Source organism: Solea senegalensis, linkage group LG14 (assembly GCF_019176455.1).
Source record: "Solea senegalensis isolate Sse05_10M linkage group LG14, IFAPA_SoseM_1, whole genome shotgun sequence".
NCBI lineage: Eukaryota > Metazoa > Chordata > Actinopteri > Pleuronectiformes > Soleidae > Solea > Solea senegalensis.
Window position 1 is genome coordinate 80,455 of NC_058034.1, and position 25,620 is coordinate 106,074.

General features: G+C 39.0%; 2 protein-coding genes across 9 annotated transcripts in view; both read right to left on the minus strand.

The window, feature by feature from the left end:
• Nucleotides 1–276: 276 nt before the first annotated feature.
• Nucleotides 277–15,170, minus strand: LOC122781005 (AP-1 complex subunit sigma-2-like). Of its 8 annotated transcripts, XM_044044483.1 has the most exons (8): nucleotides 15,146–15,170; nucleotides 13,947–14,125; nucleotides 10,951–11,059; nucleotides 10,172–10,309; nucleotides 10,062–10,092; nucleotides 2,340–2,401; nucleotides 1,032–1,040; nucleotides 277–495 (listed from the first exon to the last, which is right to left on the minus strand). In XM_044044483.1, the coding sequence occupies exons 1-6, from the start codon at nucleotides 15,146–15,148 to the stop codon at nucleotides 2,349–2,351; spliced, it is 513 nt and encodes a 170-aa protein (XP_043900418.1). In that variant the 5' UTR covers nucleotides 15,149–15,170; the 3' UTR covers nucleotides 277–495; nucleotides 1,032–1,040; nucleotides 2,340–2,348. The 8 variants fall into 8 exon arrangements, with proteins under 8 accessions (XP_043900418.1, XP_043900419.1, XP_043900420.1 ...); XM_044044484.1 differs by lacking the exon at nucleotides 1,032–1,040; XM_044044485.1 differs by lacking the exon at nucleotides 1,032–1,040 and having other exon boundaries at nucleotides 2,311–2,401.
• An 8,813-nt stretch (nucleotides 15,171–23,983) lies between these two features.
• Nucleotides 23,984–25,620, minus strand: part of LOC122781347 (cyclin-dependent kinase-like 5) — a 44,057-nt gene continuing 42,420 nt past the window's right edge. Inside the window, exon 14 of the mRNA XM_044045001.1 lies at nucleotides 23,984–24,393. Coding sequence (XP_043900936.1) covers nucleotides 24,031–24,393 — 363 coding nt within the window. The 3' untranslated portion in view covers nucleotides 23,984–24,030. The remainder of the gene's footprint in view (nucleotides 24,394–25,620) is intronic.

The following is a 25,620-nucleotide window of genomic DNA, read 5'->3' on the forward strand; positions in this document are numbered from 1 at the left end:
TTCATGTTAATACTGTTTGACTTTACCTTTACATACACCATATATATATACATATATATGTATATATATGTATACATATACATATATATACATATATATGTATACATATATATGTATACATATATATGTATACATATATATGTATACATATACATATATATACATATATATGTATACATATATATATACATATATGTGTACATATGTATATATATACATATATATGTATATATATACATATATATACATATATATGTATATATATTATTCTATGGATTTCATTTATACATTTCAGATGTTGTGAGGTTTAAAAAGCAGCAGCAGTGACGTCGTCGTCCTCACTCACAAATAAACAGCAGGATGTAAACAAACACTGACTGTGTGTGTGTGTAAAGGTCAGGGGTCAGGTCGGCAGGTGAACGTGTGTGACGTCACAGATCAGATGGTTTACGTCAGACCGATTTCCTCCAGCACACTGTGAGGAGTTTCTACTTCCTGTGGAGAGAAAAACACGTCACACACAGCGACAAAAAGAAGTCATGACTCTTCCTTGAACATGTAGGGACTGTTCAGGACACATTTGGTTGTGTGTTCTTGTCTGACACTCAAACCCTTTAGTCCAAAAATGTCCCATTGAAACTTTCCCATTGTTTCATTTCAGCTCCATTAAAACATAAGAAGTGTATTTTATTATATAAGTTTAATCTAACCCAAACCCTTACATCTGAACCTAAACTTTAAACCAAACATAAATTCATCAAAAACTACCTTGAATCTCAATTTAAATCTAAACATAATCTGAACCTTACCATCTAAAGTTGCCTTAAACCTTAAATTAAATCTAAACCTTTCCAATATCTCAACTTTAATCTAAACCAAACATAAATTAATCCAAATCTAAGCTATAATATCCTGACTTTAGTCATCAAGTTCACCTGAACTTAAACTCAGTGTTAAATAAACTTTATTTCAGCTCGTGAATGTTTTAGTTCTGACTTTTTTAACTGAAATATTAAACACAGAGAACTTACTTTTGAATCCTAAACCAGGAGAAGCATCAGAGCAGTGACAAACAAACACACACAACATGAATGTGACTTTACACTTTGTGTCAGATTTTACTGCGTGTTTTGTTGTTAAAGATCTGGAACTCTAGCATTTTAATGATATTTTTTTTTTGTCATATGTGAAAAAAGCAGCATAAACACAAACACATGAGAAACAATTTATTAACAATTCTGTTAAAAATGTTAAAATAATCACATAATAATTTGTCTCTAAATATAAACATCTAAACATCTTAAATACTTTAATCCCGATAAATCAGTCTGAAGGCAAGGCTAATTATTCATGTACACACAATTCTGTGTAAATAAGTGCAAATATTTATTTAATATTGACCCCATTAAAGGAATAGTGTGGTTGTATGAGGTACTAAAAAAAGGAAAAAACAACTGATTTGATACCCTTAACATAAGACTGTGTAATAAAATCTGCGTCAATTTAAGTCTACAATATCTTTAAGAACATGTTCACGTCTTTATCTCACTGGAAACCACTCACTCTCCCACACCAAAGTCCAGAGAGAAAATCAGTGATTTTAGCTCGCAGGGACACAGGAGCTGCTGGTCCTCTGCTGCCTCGTGTGGTCACTTTGTGTCACTGACGAAAACCAGAACAAAGGACTTTAAGTGACAAAATATTATATTTTATATTATAATATCTAATTAGAACTTATTGATGGAGGCAGCAGTGGATCAACAGCTCCTGTGTGTGTGATGTTAAAATCACTGTACGTCACTGATGAGACGTCTCGAGTGAGAAGATCATGATGTGTCCAAAAAAAACAGTGACAATGTCCAGAGAGAGAGAAAAGTGCCAGGAGGTGAAGAGCTCAGTATACAGCAGCAGAGCAGGAGCAGGAGCAGGAGGAGCAGGAGGAGCAGGAGGAGCAGGAGGAGCAGGAGGAGCAGGAGCAGGAGGAGCAGCACGTCAGTACACAGGCACAGTGAAAAACTCATGTCGGGGCTGCAGGAAACAAAAACACACAGAAAAACACCAGGACATTCATTCAGAGGACATGCAGGACACAGAGCAGCAGACAGGGGGCAACACTGAGCCAGAAAAACTCCCTCATCTTAACACTGTGGATGTTTTTCAGAGTTCAGAGACGTGAACATGTTCTGATGAGTGAACCAGGAAGCTCTTAGCTTAGCTTTACTAACTAACATGCATACAGTGCCTTTAAATATTGTCTTGTTTACACACACACACACACACAACTACACAAAGACACATAGAGACACACACATTTGTTTCCTCTCCAACAGAAAAATCACCTCAATGATTTAATTCTGGAAAAGACCAGAAGATTCTGAGGCCAAACCCGGGACCATCACACCTTTATCAGAACAAAGAAAATTTAAATCAATCAACACACAGATGCATTATGGGTAGAGGACGTTACAGGATCTACTCCACCACACTATGATTTGTTCTTTGTTCTCCCTGATTTGTTCTTTGTTCTCCCTGATTTGTTCTTTGTTCTCCCTGATTTGTTCTTTGCACTCTGATTTGTTCTTTGCACTCCTGATTTGTTCTTTGCACTCTGATTTGTTCTTTGATTTGTTCTTTGTTCTCCCTGATTTGTTCTTTTGTGCTCCCTGATTTGTTCTTTGCACTCTGATTTGTTCTTTGCACTCTGATTTGTCTGATTTGTTCTTTGTTCTCCCTGATTTGTTCTTCGTGCTCCCTGATTTGTTCTTTGCACTCTGATTTGTTCTTTGTTCTCCCTGATTTGTTCTTTGTGCTCCCTGATTTGTTCTCTGATTTGTTCCTTGTGCTCCCTGATTTGTTCTCCTGATTTGTTCTTTGCACTCCCTGATTTGTTCCCTCCCTGATTTGTTCTTTTGTTCTCCCTGATTTGTTCCTTGTGCTCCCTGATTTCTTCTCCCTGATATGTTCTTTGCACTCCCTGATTTATTCTTTGTGCTCCCTGATTTGTTCTTCGTGCTCACTGATTCCTTCTTTGTGCTCCCTGATTTGTTCTTCTCACTGATTCCTTCTTTGTGCTCCCTGATTTGTTCTTCGTGCTCACTGATTCCTTCTTTGTGCTCCCTGATTTGTTGTTAGTGCTCCCTGATTTGTAATTTCCCCAAGGGAACCTTAATAAAGTCGTCTAATTTGTTCTTTGTTCTCCCTGATTTGTTCTTTGCACTCCCTGATGCTCCCTGATTTGTTCTTTGCACTCTCTGATTTGTTCCACCAACTACTACTACTATTAAACTACCAGTAAAACTACTACTAAAAACCTATTAAGAAAGAAAGAGAGAGGGAGAAAGATTGAAATACAGAAAGATCGAAGGACGAAAATATCATAAATGTTAGAGGTTTTTTCGTCAGAAACTATTACAAAAATTTTTGAACACAAAAATAATAATTTTAGAGACTGCACTATCAATTACCGCCCACCAGTAAGTTTACTTGGAGAGCTCCACCTTAGCTCCACCTTGTCCCTGCGAGAGTGCAGGCGAGGGAGGAAGAGCGGTATTATGTCAACGCGGAGGGACAAGTGTGCTGTTGGTGGCTGCACAGTGGAGCACAGTGTTTTACAGAGGATTTTATATATGAAGCTAATGTGCTGGCACTCTCGCTGTTTTCTGCGCACACTGCCATGTTGATATTGTCAGAGAGAGGGAGGGAGGGGGAGATGAATAGCTGTAAAGAGGACAAATCAGAAACCCCCTGGAAGAAGTGGGTGAGTGTTTGCCTGTGTCTCATTTGCATATAAAGGGACCATGCACGAAAACCGAGCGTTCTGAAAGGGGCGGGTTTAGCAGGGTTATTGAACTGCTATGATGCTTCATCCTTATGGTATTTTGACCAAAGCAAGTCACAGACATGTTCATTAGGACACCAGGGAACTATTTTAACTTGGGGAAATAGGGTATAATATGTCTCCTTTAAAAGTATCCCAAACTACAAGACTGGATGTATCCGGGGAGGTATTTGTCTGAAAGAAGAAGGATATATGTTCTTTCATGAAGTTTGACAGGGGAGTTGAATTAAAGCGGCAGTGTTTTTTAACTTGAAGGTCAGGCAGTGCCAAAGCTAGCACAACAGGAGCATGATCTGACATCACTATGCCCTGATAAGCACAGGAGCGTGCCAATGGTATCAGTTCATTATCAATGAAAAAGTAGTCAGTTCTAGTGAAGGTATGGTGAACCTGCGAAAAGAAGGAGTACTCGCTGTTATTCAGATGGAGGGAACGCCATACATCAGAGACACCGAAAATGAATGAAACGATTGAATGAATGAGGTAGACCCACTAATTGAGACAGGGTTGGATGAAGACCGGTCCAACACTTGAAATCCCCACCAAGTATAAAAGAGTAGGAGCTCAAATCCAGGAGAGAAGATTTGGAGCATAGACATTAGACATTAGCAAGCACCAACAAGGGTTGAAACCCCCCTGGCCTTTGCTTGGAATGAGGAATGGAAGTGCTGCCCCGCCCACTGCGACATCAGGCGAGTGTTATCAGAACCACAAATGCGTGTCTCTTGCAAAAAGACAAATGTTGGTTTAAATTGTTTTATATGTGAAAATACTCTCCTCCTTTTAACAGGATGATTTAAACCCTTGATATTCTAGCTAACGTTTAATGATCTATCCAGTGTCTACAACTGAAAATGCAGAACGATAAATACAGGAGAAATCAAAACTCCAGGAGAATAAAGGACATAATAAAGCAGGAATGAGCTGTACATGGCTTGTGTAGGATAATAAGCCAGTACTGGCATAGGAAGAGACACCCCTCACCTACCCCACAACAAGACAACTGCCAAAGAACGTAGCAGCAAGCTCTTTAAAACAGTCATTATAAGAGATGTAGCAGTAAACTGAGTTAAAGGTTGGGTGATATACTCACATACCTACAGCCAGGGTGAGTGTGATACTAATGGTTAAGAAAGCTGCTCCATACCAGCTGTGGTCTGATCACCGAAATCGTATAGGGTAATGGTCAGAGTAAAGATAGCATGTTAGCGGTTGTACACAGCCAGGCATAGTCATCAAGCAGACATTTACGGTGGAAGAGATGGAGGCAGGCCATCCATGTATTGCCCGCACCTCATCCATCGAGCGTAGCCACTTCTTGTCTCCGTCAGGAAGTGTGATGCGGAGCTGTGCGGGATAGAGGAGAGATGGTATGAGCCCCCATCTCCCATGACTCCTCTGTACTCGGCTCGCTGGCTTTGAACTTCAGGGCTGTAGTTTTGGACAACTCAGACTTGCTGGCCGCGGTACTCCAGCTTCCCTCTACGGCGGGCCTCGTAGATCAGAAGATCCTTGCCGCGACCCTCTAAGTCGATAACTTTAGCCGTTAGCTTGGAGTTGCTTTCCTGTAGGCTAGCGCATACATTTTCCAGCTCATTGGCATGCTGACTCAGGTCCTCCGCAGCAAGCTCTAGAGACGAAAGGCGCTGGCCATGCTTGTCAACTGTGGAGCGAACCTCGTCAAATTTGTTTTCCAGCTGTTTGAAAGACGTTTTAAAGTCGTCAGCTAGCGACCGCCTGTGCTGCTCAGAAATAGCCTCCATGGTCAAGCTAGTGGCTTGGTCGTCTTTTTTCCCGACTTGCTGCGGTGTGAAGTCATTTTGAAGCAAACGTGGGTTAAAGAGAAGTTAACAGCTCAATATCAATTGTAATTTTGCAAAATAAAGGAGTGAATAAGTGAAAAAAAACGCTGAGTAGGCAGGAGCGCTCGCATGTTGCGTTTACTCTATGCGGCAGTCGACCGGAAGACCCTCTCCTGTGAATATCTGAAGAATTTAGCTCTGGTCTCTGGTTCTGCTTCTGTCAGTAAAACATCTACTTCAGTCACAGCCAGTGAGATGTTTGTCCATGTCTCGGTCAGGACGTCCTGCAGTTTGCCACAGTCGCTGTCACATCCTCAAAGTGTCTCAGAGGACGGACGTTGATGGTGGACGAGTGTGTGGATGGACTGCGTGCTGACAGTGAGCGGTAGTTGAGGAGAGACTGGTTGTGATCGTGTGGGAGTGAGAGCTGCTTCAGTTCAGCTTCTCTCTTCGTCAGCTCAGAGATCTCCTGAGCCTCGGTTTCCTGCTTGGATCTGATCTGCTGCTTCATGTCAGAGCTTCACCTCTGCAGGAGACACGGCTTTATCAGCAGAGAGACTGAGAGCCTCCACCTCCTGCTGAAGTACCTTCACATCTCTGTGTCTGTCCTGGAGTCTCTGCTTGACTTATTCTCGACTTAGATCCAGCTCTCTCTGCTTCTGCGTCCTCTCTGCTGCAGCTGAGACCATGTCGTGGTCTTTGTGTTCGTCCACAGAGCAGAGATAACAGATGCACTGCTGATCAGTGAGGCAGAACATCTTCATCACCTCATCGAGTAAAGGGCAGATGTTCTCCTGGAGGTTCTTGGACTGCTCCACCAGCTTGTGTTTCTCTTCCACAGGTTAGAGTCACCGGATCCTTCAGAAGATCCAAACAGATGTTGGCCCCTCTTCTCGTCATCAGACTGCAGATGTGATAGGGTGGTGGGGGACCAGGAAATGTGAACACTGTATTTAGTGACACTCCCTGCTGAGTGAACTTCCCTGACCACAGATAAACACACAGACACTGTGTGTGTGGGACGACACGTCCTGTGACGGCCCTCTGACCAATCATCGCATAGTTACCTACTCAGCACGCTTTTGGAACCTCGCCAGAGCAGGTTCTAAAAACAGTACCTGGTACCAGGTACTATGCTTGTGGAAACACTACTTAAACCATGGCGTGGCGAGTAAAAACGCCATTAATCAACTCCTCTTGTCTCTGTTCTTGAATTTTGTCCATTTCAATATTTTTCTTCAAACTAAGCTTCCTGTAGTCTTACGCTGTGTCATCTTACATCATTTCCTCGACAATCTGTGCCCACTGATCCTTTTCCCACTCCATTTATAGCCAGTTATTAGTAATATTTTAGCGAAATATCCATCCTTTGATTATACATTTTCTTCACATAAGTTACACAGAACTGAACAGGACATAAGGACCTTATACTTGTATTTTCAGTCATGAATTATAAATCATTTTATCACATTTTGCTGACCTGCATTCACGTCTCCGCAGATTTGTCTTCTCTTGATTTTTGGTGAAAAAAAGAAAAATATTTGTATGTTTTTCCAGGAGAAACTCAAAGCTCTGGACCTGAGAGTAAGTGGATGTGTGCGTGTTCTCATCCGTAGGTTTGTTTGTTTTTAACCTAAACATTGAAGGTTTTCACCAGGGGGGTATTCCATCAACATAGCTAAGAATTGCCAGACTTAGGTGTAAGCTTGAAGCTTGACTAAGCTCCACTTCCCAATCTAGCTCCAAGTTGTTCCATCAAGTGAAATCAGCTGACTCCACCTGACGCTTAGTCAAGCCTCAACTGTTAAGTCTCAACTTGTGCACGCCCACAGGGAAAATAAAAAGCCCATTCTAGTCGAGTGCAGAAAATGCCAAAAAGCAAGAGAAAAGAGCGTGCAGAGATGTTCTCCGCAGCGGAGCAACCACTTCTCATGGAGGTATATGAGGATTACAGCCACATAATCCGAAAGAAGGGCAATATCGCGGCAATCAATAAAGCGAGGGATGTGGCGTGGCAGAATATTGCCGACAGGCTGAATGCGTAAGTGACAAAGAAAATTTCAGCATTATCATGTTTTATAAATCCTCCATCAAAGGGACAAAATATATGTAGATAATAATCTACCAATTGATTTCTTGATGGTTTTTGTTTTAAACTAATCAATTATGTGGATCTATTAATGCAACCAAATCCCTAAAATTAAAAGGAAAATCCCCAAAGAACAAAAAGACAGCCCTAATAAGTAACATTCATATGAACATAATTAAAATAACATTATTGTTTCACTGCAGTTTATGTGAAATTCTCCATATTTGATCATTTGGCAGCCCTAGTAGTAATGTTAACATTCAACTGAATGTTATGCAAATCGATGGGATAGCTGTCATTTATTTCCTGCATGGCCAATTGTATAGAATTTATATCATTTTCATTTATGGTCAAAATACCATAAGGATGAAGCACCATAGAAGTTCAATAACCCTGCTAAACCCGCCCCTTTCAGAACGCTCGGTTTTCGTGCATGGTCCCTTTACATTCAAATGAGACACAGGCAAACACACACCCACTTCTTCCAGGGGGGTTCTGATTTGTCCTCTTCACAGCGCTTTACAGCTCTATTCGTCTCCCCCTCCCTCAACTAGTTCTCTGACAATATCAACATGGCAGCGTGCGCAGAAAACAGCGAGAGTGTCGTCACAGGAAGAGACGTCCTACATAAGGATGGAGCCGAACACTGTCCAACTGTAAATCAGTTAAAAACACAGGGACAGCACCGCTGATCACCAGCGGCGCGCGGCGAGCTGAATAAACTGCCTCTGTATGTGAGTATCAGATCGGTGACCGTATGCTCCGGAGCTGGCGATCAACTGATTTTCACAGAGAGTGCAGCACCGCTGATCCACCGCTAATCGCTGCATAAACAGCTGCTGTATGTGACTGTATCAGACTGAGTCTGTGCTCCGGTCATGGAGGACGTACTGAACAAATATGTTTAATTAGGACGTGTGGTCAAATGGTCAGTTATGACCTCTATGTGACCTTTTCTTAACAATGTCTGTGTTTGTATGTCGCTGACTAAATACGGCGACCGCTGGCCGCAGTCTGATGTGAAGTGGTGCGAACACACGAACACACGTTTGCTGACTTTATCCGGCACATTAGCTTCATATATAAAATCCTCTGTAAAACACTGTGCTCCACTGTGCAGCCATCAACAGCACACTTGTCCCTCCGCGTTGACATAATACCGCTCTTCCTCCCTCGCCTGCACTCTTGCAGGGACAAGGTGGAGCTCAGGTGGAGCTCTCCAAGTAAACTTACTGGTGGGCGGTAACATTCGCGGTGAAATGCGCATGCTGCCGTCATAAGCGCAGGGAATTCAACATGGAACGTTTTATTATTTTTGAATCACCTTGTGCTAAAATGTACTATATAAAGTTGCCGTGCCTACATTCTTGATAATAATAGGCTACATTTAATCAACGTATTTTACATGACTCATCACATTTATCATACAATTGATGGTAGATTATTACATGAAGAAATGCAATGTTGGTTATCATTCTATAGGAAATAATCATATGACAGATCTATCGATTATTTATCTAGAATCATTTAGCAAATCAAGCAATTCAATGGAGACGAGGACCCCTATTACAGTAAGTGAATGCAGGTGACAGCAAATCAATCATCTATCTCCTATCAATCAGAGGCCCTAACCCTTGTTACATTAAAAGAATTTTTTTGCTAATTATTTTAATTTTGTATTTATTTGTGTCTTGTTTTTTATTATATTTTATTTGGGTGATAATGTTCTTTAATGTACTTAATATTATATAATATATAATATATAATTATTAGTCTAAATAATTTCTTGAATACATTTTATTATATAGTTTATGTTTTACATATTATTTTATCATTCCATGACAGTTGTGTGTCTCTGTTTCTGTCTATTGGACATTCTTTGATCATAGATGGTGCTAAGCTTCACTTTTAGCCTGCTACAGACCAGGTTTGCCCGGCAGCATAAGTTACCATGGTTACTTGGCTGGCATTCACATTAGACACCTTGGTGGAACAGGGTTGAGGCTCAGATTGATGGAACGGAAACCTGAGCCACAGTTATGGCTTAGCCATGGTTGAGGCTTAGCCAGAGTCATAGTTTCCATGGTTACTGAGTTGGGGCTAATCTCAGCCTCTTTGATGGAACCAAACTCTCACTCATATTAGCCAGACTTGGCCATTTAAGCTTGGCTTTGCCTTTAGCCTGCTTGATGGAATACCCCCCAGGTAATCACATGGTTAGTTAGCGTAGGGCTGTGCTTTAGCCTGAACACTGATTCCTCTGGTTTCAGGTTTGTGTTGGTGAATCTACTCAGATCTGAATCTACTGATCTAACTTGACAACACACTGTACCTGCAAACAGACGTGTCTGAAAGTCTACGTTCTGAAAAGATCACAACAGAGAAGAGTCAACAATAACCACACAAAGATACAGTGGGGGTGGGTGGGGCTGGACGTCTTACCTCCTGCAGCAGGTCGGCCTGCTCGATGGCCTTCAGCACGTTCTTCTTGGACGTTTCCTGAGCTTCGCCGCCCAAGAGAAATTCATCCAGGATGAAGTAAGCCTTCTCAAAGTTGAAGATGATGTCCAGCTCACAAACCTGACAGCAAACAAAACCAGTAACAAATCAAAACTCATGTAACTTCACAGCAGCTCATACACTGATGCTCCACTGTTTTCAGATGAAGGACAAATCATGTTGTGTTCGTGAAGATCCAACAAAGGCAGAACAACAACAAACAAACATGGACCAAAGTTACATACCACAGCTTTAAACTCATCCAAAACACATGCTCATTATTCACTTGTTCATTTGTAAACCACTCACTCTCCCACACCAAAGTCCAGAGAGAAAATCAGTGATTTTAACATCACACACACACAGGAGTTGTTGATCCACTGCTGCCTCAAATATCTTATTTTGTCACTTCATTGTGTTCACATGTGTTATTTTATGAGTTCAGCTTTGTAAATCCTTTGTTTGGATTGACCTCAGTGACACAAAGTGACCACATGAGGGAGCTCCTGTTTCTCTGTGAGCTAAAATCACTGATTTTCTCTGTGGAATTTGGTGTGGGAGAGTGAGTGGTTTACAAACGTCAGTTTCCTGTTGACAGTGAGATAAAGACGTGAACATGCTCTTAAATAAAGATGTAGATTTTACCATCTGAGTGTTTGACATAAGCTTGCAATAAAAACCCAGAAGTGTCCCTTTAATGAGAGGAGTCAGCAGAAACTCACGCTGCCAAAGTATTTGTCGAGCAGCTCCACGTATCTGTGGATGATCTCCAGAGTGATGAGCTCGTTGTCCTGGTTCTCCACAGCACAGCAGAAATACAAACTGGCATATCTGCAACAGCAACAACAACAACAGCCTCAGACAACGTAAACAACAACAGCCTCAAACAACGTCAGAAACAAGCAACAACAACAACCCTAGCAGCCTCAAACTTAAACAACAACAGCCTCAATCAACAACAACAGCCTGTACAAACAACAACAACAGCCTCAGACAACATAAACAACAGCCAACAACACTAAACAACAGCAAACAACAACAGCAAACAGTAACAACAACAACCTCAAGACAAACAACAGGTAAACAAATAGCCTCAAACAACGAACAATAACAGCCTCAACAGCAAAAAAACAATGTAAAAACAATGTAAACAACAGCCTAAACAATAGCCTCACAGCAATAAAGACAACAGACAACACAACAGCCCAATAACAACAGCAACTCAACAACAACAACAGCCTCAACAACAGCCTCAGACAACATAAACACACAACAGCACCAAGAAGAGCCTAAACAACAAACAACAACAACAAGCGTCAAACAACATAAACAACAGCCTCAGAACAACATAAACAACAGCCTCAACAACGAAAACAACACAATAAACAACAGCCTAGTAACAGCCTCAGACAACAACAAACAACAACAGCCTCAGACAACATAAACAGTACAACAACAACGCCTAAACAACAACACTCCACAACAGCCCAGAGCGTAAACAACAACAGCCTCAAACTCTAAAGCAGCGCAACAACAGCCTACAACAGCCCAACCAAAAGCCTATAACACAGAACAACCTCAACAGCGTACACAACAACAACAGCCTCAGACAACATAAACAACAGCCTCAGACAAGTGACAAAAAACAACAACAGCCTCAGACAAATAAAACAACAGACAACGACAACAAGCCTCAGACAACAACAACAGCCTCACAATATAAACAACAGCCTCAGACAACGAACAACGTACATCATCAGACAACGTAAACAACAACATTTGCTCTGTTTTTTTTTTTTTCTCTGTATTCTGTATCTGATGTCTCTGTATATGTTACTATTATTAGTTGTAGTATGCACCCACACACACACACACACACAAACACAGGCTCTTTATCCTGTTTAATCCTTTAGGCTCTTTAAGAATGTGATGATTGGCTTAGTTAATCCAGGTCAGGAGAATCCACGACTCATTCACACTCACACACGACAGAGAAAATTAAACTCAACACTTTAACAAAAACTGAAAAAAACAAAGTTTAATCTGGTTTATTTTTTATAAAACAGCAAAGACAAAACAGAAAACTTTATTTGTTCATTATAAATATATGTGTAACCACACGGTTGGTGGCTTGCAAAGGCAAGAGTGCTAACCGCTCGTTAGCACTGGGTCGAGCCCCAGTTGGAACAAGGGTCTTTCTGCATCGAGGTCACATGTTCTGTGTGTGTGTGTGTGTGTGTGTGTGTGTGTGTGTGTGTGTGGGGTTTTCTCCGGCTTCTTCCCACGGTCCAAAAACATGCAATATGGGGATTATGTAAATTGGACACTGTAAATTGACCATAGGTGTGAGTGGTTGTTTGTCTCTATGTGTGTGACCCTGTGATGGACTGGTGAACTGTCCAGGGTGTGACCCCGCCTACCTATGTGGGGTAACTCATGGGGTATGGCGGTTACTTCCTATCTCATTGTCATTTTGATTTCCTGAGCTCTTCTTCTACTTGTGCTCGTGGATCTCTGCTCTGCTCTTTGCTTTTTGTGCATCAACACTGTCAGAAGGCCGGCTGGTGTTGACCAATCAGATTATCCCTGCTTCTTGGTGGGTGCGTTCGCTGTACTTCAAGGAGCGTCGCATACGGGTGGGCACTCTTTCAACCGGGTTTGTCCACTCCCGCCCTCCAGGGCCGTATTAAATGTGGTTCCCTTTATTTTCTCGACGACTTTTGGAACAAAATATCAGTACAATCAATATACGAGCGCCCGTGCTTTTCATCACAATGTATAACAGTAGCCACATGGTCAGTGTGCTGGAGGAGAAAACCACGTCACCTTCATCATGACAAACTACTATGAAACTAGCGGCAGGAATCTGCAGAAAATGCTCCAGAAACTCAGACAGTATAATATATTATTTATCTAATATTTGATAATATACCTGGTGTTGTACATACGCATGTACATTTTTGTTATGTGTTGCCCAGCAACAGTGTATTTAACAGTATCTCGATGATGGCCGTACCGTACATCGCGTGCAATCGACAAAGATGGTAGAATAGGTTTGTTGATAATAAGTAATAAGCTCTTGGTGGTTACGGTCGTCTGGTGTCATTTGTAGACGACATTGGCGTGACTGTGGTCGGACTTTAAGAAACCACAAATCTCGTCGTTTTTTCTCGGTCGTGATCTCCTCGCCCTCAGCGCTCACTCGATGTTCACATGCTACTGCTGTTGTTGTGAGTGAGACACGGGGAAGAGGATGTGACTGTTCAGTGATTGGCTGTTTGACTCTGACCACGCTACAGGCTGCTGGTTACGAGGGAGGGGCTGAGTTTGTTCATGCAACCAAACCTGCTTTGTCTATTTTACAAGCGCTTTATTGTTTTGAGTGACTTTATCAAACGTTTTTTCTACTGATATCATGGAAGTGTCTGTCACGATACATATCATCATCGTATTATTGTACAGCCCTACTATAACCTACAGACAACCTTCTTACAACCTTCCTACCTACATACCTATACTGCCTGGTTGTTGAATGTATAAGAAAATAATTATTGTTTTTAGGCTTGTTTGTCGGCCTACTGGTCCACTGACTGTGATGATAAAGAGGAGAAACTACAACTCTGTCTCGGAGATGATTGACAGGTCTCTGCTCTGTGATCATCTGTGATCATCTGTGATCATCTGTGATCATCTGTGATCTCAGGACTTCAGGACTGACCTCTTGTAGACGACCTTCAGATCTCTCCACTCCAGGAAGCTGCACATCTTGGGCTTTCGAGCCAGAACCGTCTGCACCAACTCTCTGGTGATCTTCTTCTTCTCTTTGTCAGACAGGGGCACGTACCATTTCTGCAGCCGCAGCTTTCCTTGACGACTGAACAGAAGCATGAACTGCATCTGAAATGAAGACATGAGGACATGAAACACAAGCAAAGGAGCAGAGAAACACAGAGACAAGGAATACTGATCAGTGATTGTCAAACGAAATGAAATGATGATGTTCTCAAAAGTGATTCAGTTTGAATGATTTCTTTGTTTTACGGAGCAAAGAAACCAGAAAATATTCAATGACAGAAGAATCAGTAATCAGGGTTTATAGTTTGAGTTACTCTAATAATTGATGATTCATTTAGTAATTTAATGGTTCACCTGAGGAAGAAGTGGAGTATTCTGGAGTATTCTATCAGAATCAGAATCATATGTGTGTGTACACACACACACACACACAAACACACATATTTATACATATACATATATACATATTTTAAGAACATTGTGAGCTGGAATTTACTTTAGGCAACTGAATAATGTCAGCAGTCAGATTATTACAGTATTAAATTGGACAAAATAATATGAACACCTGTTGTTTTCTGACATAAAATTAAATGACTTCTTTCTAGAAGGATCTAAAACTTCAGTTAAATACAGTTTAGTTATATTAGAATGTTAACATTAATTTTACCTGATGAACTATTAAAATAACAACATGACAGATAATCTTTAATAGTTTAAAAAAAATAACTTCTGGTTCAAATTTAACGTAAATCGTATCTTTAAAATATTAATTTGACTTCTCCAACAATAAAATGTGGGTTTAATTTTCACCTCGGATTGATTTTATTCTAATTTAAAATAGAAACGTTGCGTGAAATGATGACTTTGTATTACATTACATGGCATTTAGCAGACGCCTTTATCCAAAGCGACTCACAATAAGTTTAATAACTTTTTTCTCACCGTTATTAACGCTGCTGCACAGCGGAAGCGACTCAAACACCGTTAATCCGCTGCTAGCATTAGCATGTAAACACACTGTGCGTGAGTTTAAAAGCACGACACGCGAACAAACGCGTGTAAATGTTGTTGTTTTATAAACACGAAGCGATATAAAGTGAAAAAAGTACAAAAGTTACTCACCATCAGTGACGACAGAGTGTTTACTGTGACACACACACACACACACACACACGGGCTCGCTCCTGATTGGTCGCCACTGCCTCATGACGCTGCTCATTGGCTGAATCCGTCGAAACTGGCACATGTGATTAGCTTAAACACACGTCAGTCAAACCTGGACGGTGTAACAGTAGTACCCGCCCATAGTGACGTCATCAACACGAGCAGCGGCTGAAAGATCAGGATTAACTCGTAATCCTGGATTAATTAACATTTTTAACATTTAATCACCAAGTTACGCTGTCTGGAATTAGAGTTACACATATCTGTGACTTCATTATGACTAGTAACAACTGAATTATGGACATTTATGACTAGTAACAACTGAATTATGGACATTTATGACTAGTAACAACTGAATTATGGACATTTATGACTCTGAAACTTGGACATTTAATTATAACTAAGATTATGGACATTTATGACTAGTAACAAATTAATTATGGACATTTATGACTATTAACAAATTAGTGGACATTTATGACTAGTAACAACTGAATTATGGACATAAATGACTAGTAACAACTGAATTATGGACATATATGACTAGTAACAACTGAATTATGGACATTTATGACTAGTAACTTAACTGAATTATGGACATAAATGACTAGTAACAACTGAATTATGGACATATATGACTAGTAACAACTGAATTATGGACATTTATGACTAGTAACAACTGAATTATGGACATAAATGACTAGTAACAACTGAATTATGGACATATTTGACTAGTAACAACTGAATTATGGACATTTATGACTAGTAACAACTGAATTATGTACATAAATGACTAGTACTACCAACTGAATTATGGACATATATGACTAGTAACAACTGAATTATGGACATTTATGACTAGTAACAAATTAATTATGGAAATTGTTGACTAGTAACAATGGACATTATGGACATATTTGGACTAGACTAGTAACAACTGAATTATGGACATTTTTGACTAGAAACAACTGAATTATTAACATTTATGACAAGTAAAAACTGAATTATGGACATTTATGACTAGTAACAACTAGATTATTGGACATTTATGACTAGTAACAAATTAATTATGGACATTTATGACTAGTAACAACTGAATTATGGACATATTTGACTAGTAACAACTGAATTAAGGACATTTATGACTAGTAACAAATGAATTATGGACATATTTGACTAGTAACAACTGAATTATGGACATTTATGACTAGTAACAAATGAATTATGGACATATTTGACTAGTACAGCTGAATTGTGGACATTTATGACTAGTAAAACTTAATTATGGGCATTTTGACTAGTAAAAACTGGAATTATTAACATTTATGACAAGTAAAACTGAATTATGGACATATTTGACTAGTAACAACTGAATTATGGACATTTATGACTAGTAACAACTGAATTATGGACATATTTGACTAGTGACAACTGAATTACGGACATATTTGACTAGTAACAACTGAATTATGGACATATTTGACTAGCAACTGAATTACGGACATATTTGACTAGTAACAACTGAATTATGGACATATTTGACTAGTAACAACTGAATTATGGACATTTTTGACTAGTAACAACAGAATTATGGACATATTTGACTAGTAACAACTGAAATATGGACATTTTTGACTAGTGAAAACTTAATTATGGTATTTTTGACTAGTAACAACTGAATTATGGACATTTATGACTAGTTAAAACTTAATAATGGGCATTTTTGACTAGTAACAACTGAATTATTAACATTTATGACAAGTAAAAACTGAATTATGGACATTTTTGACTAGAAACAACTGAATTATGGACATGTATGACTACTAACAACTGAAATATGGACATTTTTGATAATAAAAACTGAATAATGGACATATTTGACGAGTAACAACTGAAATATGGACATTTTTGAATAGTAAAAACTTAATTATAGGCATTTTTGATGACTAGTAACAACTGAATTATGTACATTTATGACTAGTAAAAACTGAATTATGGGCATTTTTGACTAGTAACAACTGTATAATTAACATTTATGACAAGTAAAAACTGAATTATGGAAATTTTTGACTAGTAACAACAGAATTATGGACATATTTGACTAGTAACAACTGAATTATGGACATATTTGACTAGTAACAACTGAATTATTAACATTTATGACAAGTAAAAACTGAATTATGGACATATTTGACTAGTAACAACTGAATTATGGACATTTATGACTAGTAACAACTGAATTATGGACATTTTGACTAGTACAGCTGATTATTATATTTATGACAAGTAACAACTGAATTATGGACATATTTGACTAGTAACAACTGAATTATGGACATATTTGACTAGTAACAACTGAATTATGGACATTTGTGACTAGAAACAACTGAATTATTAACATTTATGACAAGTAAAAACTGAATTATGGACATTTATGACTAGTAACAACTGAATTATGGACATTTATGACTTGCTTGGGATGAATTTTGAATTATGGACATTTTTGACTAGTAACAACTGAATTATGGACATATTTGACTAGTAACAACTGAATTATGGACATTTATGACTAGTAACAACTGACATTTATGACTAGTAATAATTATGGGCATTTTTGACTAGTAACAACTGAATTATTAACATTAATGACAAGTAAAACTGAATTATGGACATATTTTGACTAGCAACAACTGAATTATGGACATGAATGACATGACTAACAACTGAAATATGGACATTTTTGACTAGTAAAAACTGAATAATGGACATATTTGACGAGTAACAACTGAATATGGGAGTAGTAACAACTTATGGACATATTTGACTAGTAACAACTGAATTATGGACATTTATGACTAGTAACAAATGAATTATGGACATATTTGACTAGTAACAACTGAATTATGGACATTTATGACTAGTAAAAACTTAATTATGGGCATTTTTGACTAGTAACAACTGTATTATTAACATTTATGACTTTATGACTTAAGTCATAAAGTCAGTGTTGACTAGTAAAAACTGATAGAACTGACATAATATACAGTATTTATCATTTTTTTAGCTAGTATGCAAATTAACACAGTGGTCTGTGGATGAACCAAAATAAAAGCTTGCGGGGTGAACATTCAAAATTTTAAATCAAGATTTTAAGTTCATCTGTAAAATGACATCATATCCAACTTATTTTTAACTTCACAAATATTACTGTAAATCTGATGTTTTTAACCTAATTTGAATTTAAAAATATGTTGAAACAGGAAAAAAAAGCACTTCTTTACAAAATAAGAGTCAAATCAAATGAGCAGATTTTTTATTAGACTTTTACTTTGACAGTTGTAAACATGAATATTGAAAAACTGTTAAAATTGGGTTGCATTTTTAAGTTGTAACGCAAAAAAAACAATTTAATGAAAATAAAAAGCTGATGATGCTAACAGTGACGATGCTACGGATTTTTGTGTCTGTAACAAAAAAACATACTCAAAACTTTTCTCTTTTTTTTTACAGCTCAGAAACATCGTCTGTTAGAAATATTGGCAAACAAGTGCGCAGTGTTTTTACAACACCAGTTACGAACAGTATGCTCACGTTTTGTGAAGAACAAGAGCCAAGGAAGAATGTTTTTTTTTACTGCGTAGAAACAAAAGTCTCTTCAAAGTGCAACATTAACATTTAAGGGGCCGATGTGTGGGATTTAGTGGCACCTATTGGTGAAGTTGCATATTGCAACCAAATTAATTTATCTGACTTCACGCTGCCCATCCAAGGCTACACTTATATTTATTATTATATTATTAAACACATTTATCTTTCAACGTTATGATTTCATAACGTTGTTCTTGTAAAAAAATTCTGTACACACAGAAAAACAGCTCTTATTAGGCCCTGCCTACTTTTGGAGGACGCAGTCTACATGGATTTTTCTATAACAATATAAATATTTAAATCATGAAAAAGAAAGTATTAAGGCCCCCTTGTTTTTTTTTACGTTAACCGTTAGCTTAGTCTTATTGCCAAAAGCCAAAACCCGGCACACACAATGCATCCTGGGATAGCTTGGGCCAATGAGGCTTTACCTTCGTTGTTTGGGGAAGATCGTCAGTTCCTTAAAGGCAGCCTCAGAAAGAGGCGGGGCCTGAATTGAGACACCGCAAACTTATGCTGCGTTCCATTTACATCGGAACTGGGAACTAGGAGTGACACCAGCCTCCAAGTTCAAATGTTCCAGTTGAGGAGTACAAAAACTAAACAAAAAACAACGTATTTTAGGCTAGCCAATACCACTTGGAAATTCCGAGTTCCGACTACAAATGGAACACAGCATCAGTCACGTGTTTTGGGGGGTGGAGTGTTGAGAACAGGGGCAGGGATGAAGCTTTTCCACACCTACAGAACAGAGCTTTAAATTAATGCCACCACTTCACCCACAATGGCTTTTATATTCCTCCAACTGCTGTAAAAATCACATTTTAACAAGAATTAAGACAAAAACAAACATTTTATAAACAAAAATAAATTCCAGCAGTTACATTTTCGCTTATATATTTTTTAAAGCTGATTTAATAAATAAAATGATTGAGTGAAATCCTCACTGCATGTTAAAAAAAAAATATATATCATTAAAGGGTTCAGGGTTTTTGGAAGTGTGCTTGTATGAAACCGCTCACTCTCCCACACCAAAGTCCATAGAAAAAAACAGTGATTTTAACATCAAACACAGGAGTTGTTGATCCACTGCTGCCTCCATCACTAAGTTCAGATGTCTTATTTTGTAAATTCTGCATTTAAAATCCTATGTTCAGATTAACCTGAGTGACACAAAGTGACCACACGAGGCAGCAGAGGACCAACAGCTCCTGTGTCCCCACAGCTAAAATCACTGACTTTCTCTATGGACTTTGGTGTGGGAGAGTGAGTGGTTTACAAACTTCACTTTCCTGTTGGAAAAGTCTGTCTGACAGTGAGATAAAGACATGAAACATTATTGTAGACATTACACTGGCACTTCAAAAACACCTGAATTATCCCTTTAATTTCAGTTTGAAAATGGCAACTATTGCATCGTAAGAAACTCTGATGCAAAAATAAAGACAGGAAATGAGGCCTATAGTTTACAGTTGGATTTTTAACTAATTTCAAAAAATTAACATTAATCTCTGAAGTAATCATAAAAAACTAAATCAAAGGACATTAAAACAAACCTTGATTTTTGAAAAACAGGAACTTCTGTCTGGTCACAGAACAAAAAACAAAAAAATGGTTTCTCTATGAGAACATTTCACATAAATCAGTCTTTTTTTAAATGTCATTACAAGCAGAAGGATCATCAATAAAGAGATTAAACTGTAGAACACGTTTATAAGTCATGATTTTACACAAACTGTACATGAAAAGAATCAGAGTCTCTGTGACTGCAGCGCTTTACTACGGCCTACGGGGGGCGACATTTATCACTTGTTTTATGGCACCAAAGTGTCTGAAATAGCTGCACGTAAAAAAAAGAGAAAAAAACATAAAACGACATTTAATTCCAGATAAACAAAACGGCTCAATGTGTTTTAACTTGTAGTTGGTTTTACTTCCGTTACCATGGCAACACAAGCAGAGGCAATGTCACCGACATCTGTCGTAAAGGAAACACTACGCAGTAAAATGTACGATATATTTCTACTCTGATAAGAAACCAAAATACTTACATTTAAAATCTACACTTTATCCATTTATACATATTTATTTATTCGATTTGTAACATATTTACAAATGATAATCAGAATTACATAAGAAATAATATAAAGTCTATAACAAACGTGGAAGTTTGTTTGAAAATCGCAAACGGAAGGAGGAGTGGCCTGTTAGCAAACAAACATTACATCATACGCTCTAGTGTGTGTGCGTGTGTTTTCTGTCATAAACACTTGTCAGGACCAATAGTCCTCATGGAGACCAAAACCTGGTCCTACTAAGACAGAACCTCATTTCTGAGGAACTGGTTAAGTTTAGGACTAAGATTTGAATTGTGGTTATGGTTTAGGTTAGTGATGAGACTTTGTTTTGTTTGTGTGTGTGTTTGTGTATGTGCGTGTGCACGTCTAAAGTGTGTTTGTGGCGCCAGTGTGTGTGTGTGTGCGCGTGTATGTAAGTCTAAAGTGTGTGTGTGTGTGTGTGTATGTACATCTATGTGTGTGTGTGTGTGTAAGTCTAAAGTGTGTGTGTAAGTCTAAAGTATGTGTGAGTAAATCTAAAGTGTGTGTAAATCTAAAAAGCGCGTGTGTAAGTCTAAAGCAGTACTTCTCAAATAGTGGGGCGTGGTGAGGTGTCGGGGGGGCGTGAGAGGCAGGGCAGGACAACTCATATAGTGGTTTATACAGATAAATAAATAAAAATGATCAGGTTCTCAATAATATTTCAATTTGGGGGGGCGTGAAAACATTTCTGAACCACTGGTCTAAAGTATGTGTGTGAGTCTAAAGTATGTGTGTGTGAGTCTAAAGTATGTGTGTGAGTCTAATGTATGTGTGTGTGAAAGTCTAAAGTATGTGTGTGAGTGTGTGTGTGAGTCTCTAAGTATGTGTGTGAGTCTAAGTATGTGTGTGTGAGTCTAATGTATGTGTGTGTGTGAGTCTAATGTATGTGTGTGTGTAAAGTATATGTGTGAGTCTAAGTATGTGTGTGTGAGTCTAATGTATGTGTGTGAGTCTAAAGTATGTGTGTGTGAGTCTAATGTGTGTGTGAGTCTAAAGTATGTGTGTGTGAGTGAGTCTAATGTATGTGTGTGAGTCTAAAGTATGTGTGTGTGTGAGTCTAATGTATGTGTGTGAGTCTAATGTGTATGTGTGTGTGTGTGTGAGTCTAATGTATGTGTGTGAGTCTAAAAGTCTAATGTATGTGTGTGTGAGTCTAATGTATGTGTGTGTGGTGTGTGTGTAGTCTAATGTATGTGTGTGAGTCTAAAGTATGTGTGTGTGAGTCTAATGTATGTGTGTGTGAGTCTAAAGTATGTGTGAGTGTGTGTGTGTGAGTCTAATGTATGTGTGTGAGTCTAAATGTGTGTGTGTGAGTCTAATGTATGTGTGTGAGTCTAAAGTATGTGTGTGTGAGTCTAAAGTATGTGTGTGAGTCTAAAGTGTGTGTGAGTCTAAATGTGTGTGAGTGTGTGTGTGAGTCTCAATGTGTGTGAGTCTAATGTATGTGTGTGTGAGTCTAAAGTATGTATGTGTGAGTCTAAATGTGTATGTATGTGTGTGTGAGTCTAATATGTGTGTGAGTCAGTGTGTATGTGTGTGAGTCCTAGTATGTGTGTGTGTATGTGTGTGTGAGTCTAATGTGTATGTGTGTGTGTCTAAAGTGTGTGTGAGTCCTAATGTGTGTGAGTCTAATGTGTGTGTGAGTCTAAAGTATGTGTGTGAGTCTAAAGTATGTGTGTGTCCTCTAAAGTATATGTGTGTGTGAGTCTAAAGTATGTGTGTGTGAGTGTATGTGTGTGAGTCTAAAAGTATCTGTGTGTGTGAGTCTAAAGTATGTGTGTGAGTGTATGTGAGTCTGTGTGTGAGTCTAAAGTATGTGTGTGTGAGTCTAATGTATGTGTGTGTGAGTGTGTGTGTGAGTCTAAAGTATGTGTGTGTGAGTCTAAAGTGTGTGTGTGTGTGTATGTGTCTAAAGTATGTGTGTGTGAGTCTAAGTATGTGTGTGTGAGTCTAAAGTATGTGTGTGAGTCTAAAGTATGTGTGTGAGTCTAAAGTGTGTGTGTGAGTCTAAAGTATGTGTGAGTCTAAAGTATGTGTGTGAGTCTGTCTAAATGTGTGAGTGTGTGTCCTAAAGTATGTGTGTGTGTGTGAGTCTAAAGTCTAGTATGTGTGTGTGAGTCTAAGTGTGTGTGTGTATGTGTGTGTGAGTCTAAGTCTAAAGTATGTGCCAAAAGTCTAAAGTATGTGTGTGTGAGTCTAAAGTATGTGTGTGTGTGAGTCTAAAGTATGTGTGTGTGAGTCTAATGTATGTGTGTGTCTAAAGTATGTGTGTGAGTCTAAAGTATGTGTGTGAGTCTAAATGAGTGTGTGTGAGTGTATGTGTGTGAGTCTAAAGTATGTGTGTGTGAGTGTGTGTGTGAGTGTATGTGTGAGTCTAAAGTGTGTGTGAGTCTAATGTGTGTGAGTGTGTGTGTGTAGTCTAATGTATGTGTGTGTGAGTCTAATGTGTAGTGTGTGAGTCTAAAGTAGTCTAATGTATGTGTGTGAGTCTAATGTATGTGTGAGTCTAATGTGTGTGAGTCTAATGTATGTGTGAGTCTATGTGTGTGTGAGTCTAATGTATGTGTGTGAGTCTAAGTATGTGTGTGTGAGTCTAATGTATGTGTGTGAGTCTAATGTGTGTGTGTGTGAGTCTAAAGTATGTGTGTGTGAGTCTAATGTGTGTGTGTGAGTCTAATGTATGTGTGTGAGTCTAATGTATGTGTGTGAGTCTAATGTATGTGTGTGTGTATGTGTGTGTGTGAGTCTAATGTATGTGTGTGTGTGAGTCTAATGTATGTGTGTGAGTCTAATGTATGTGTGTGTGACTCTAAAGTATGTGTGTGTGAGTCTAATGTATGTGTGTGAGTCTAAAGTATGTGTGTGTGGAGTCTTGTGTGTGTGAGTCTAAAGTATGTGTGTGTGGAGTCTAAAGTATGTGTGTGTGAGTCTAAATTGTAAATGTGTGTGAGTCTAATGTGTGTGTGAGTCTAAAGTATGTTGTGTGTGAGTCTAATGTATGTGTGTGAGTCTAATGTATGTGTGTGAGTCTAATGTATGTGTGTGTGAGTCTAAAGTATGTGTGTGTGAGTCCAAATTGTAAATGTGTGTGCGTGTTCACAGCGCCGTCTCCTTCAGGTCATTGAGGTTAGGTAGGCGGGGCCTGGCGTTGCGTCCGAAGCCGTGTCCATTCTGTCCTCCTTTGATGTTCATCTGCTCAGGGTAGGGGTTTCCCTCGGAGCGTCCCAGGGGCGCGCCGTGCCAGCCGGCGTCCAGCTGCGTGGGCAGCGGGTACGCAGCCTGACGGCTCTTCAGCTGTGGCGTGCCGACCCCGGAGTGACCCCGGCTCTCCGCAAAGCCACTCTGCGCGGAGGTGGAGCCGGACAGCGGTGGGTAGCGCATGTCAGAGGGCGTGGCCTGGTTGGAGGAGGAGGAGGAGGAAAGGTGCAGGAGTTTACGCAGCGACTTGAGCGGCTGACTCTGAAAGAGACAAGGACACAGCATGGCGGCCATTTTAAAATCTGACAAAATGACACGGCGGCCATTTTAAAATTTGACATGAGGACACATGACAAGGCAGCGATTTTAAAGTCTTTCTTTTTCAAAAAAATGATTGTGGCTCAATACTCAAGTATGCAAGGATGTACTTAAGTACTTGAGAAGTACGCAATCTGAATGGCGGGTGACACTGAGTGCTTATGCCTCATTACCGCCACCTACAGTTTGATGAATATGAAATACTTTTAATAAATGCATATATATTGTTATTATTTTTCACATTTTAAATATTTAAATTCATTTAGTAATTTATTTTTATTAAAATATACAGTACAATGTGGAAATACAGCATTGTAGAGTAGTGTGTGTATATATATGTACATATTATATTTAAATACAGATACAATGACCGTGCGACTTTCATATAAATCTAAAATTCAAAGTTAAAATAAAAAAACATTAATAATATACAAACTTTCAAACTGTCAGGTCAAAACGTTTCCATTAAAAACAAAATAACACGTCCAAAACAAATCTATGGATCACACCGAGCATCTAATGACATCTCATTTCACCAGGACAGGCCGAGGTCACGCTGCTCTGCGCCGAGCGTCCGCAGAGGCGGAGCTTATCGCCTCTAAATACGTCATATCTTAATACACAAACCACATGTTTGAATTCTAAATGACTAATTTCACCCAATGCATACTTGGTAAAACGGGCGGAGCGAGAACACGTCCGGGTTTGAGAACCATACCATCGGACAAGTACGGACAAGTACACACAAGTATGCACAAGTACAGAGAAGTATGAACAAGTACAGACAAGTACGCACAAGTATGGACAAGTACACACAAGTACGGACAAGTATGGCCAAGTACAGACAAGTACGCACAAGTACGGACAAGTATGGATAAGCACGCGACAAGTACGCATTAAGTACACACAAGTACAGACAAGTATGGCTACAAGTACAGTAAGCACGTTAGCACGACAGTATGGGACAAGTATGCAATAGTATTACACAAAAGCATAAGTACGGATAAGTACACACAAGTACGGATTAAGTATACAAGTACACACAAGTACGCATAAGTATGGACAAGTAGGCCAAGTACATAAATATGGACAAATACGCACAAGTACAAGTATGACAAGTACGCAAGTACAATACAAGTACACAGACAAGTACAAGTACACACAAGTACA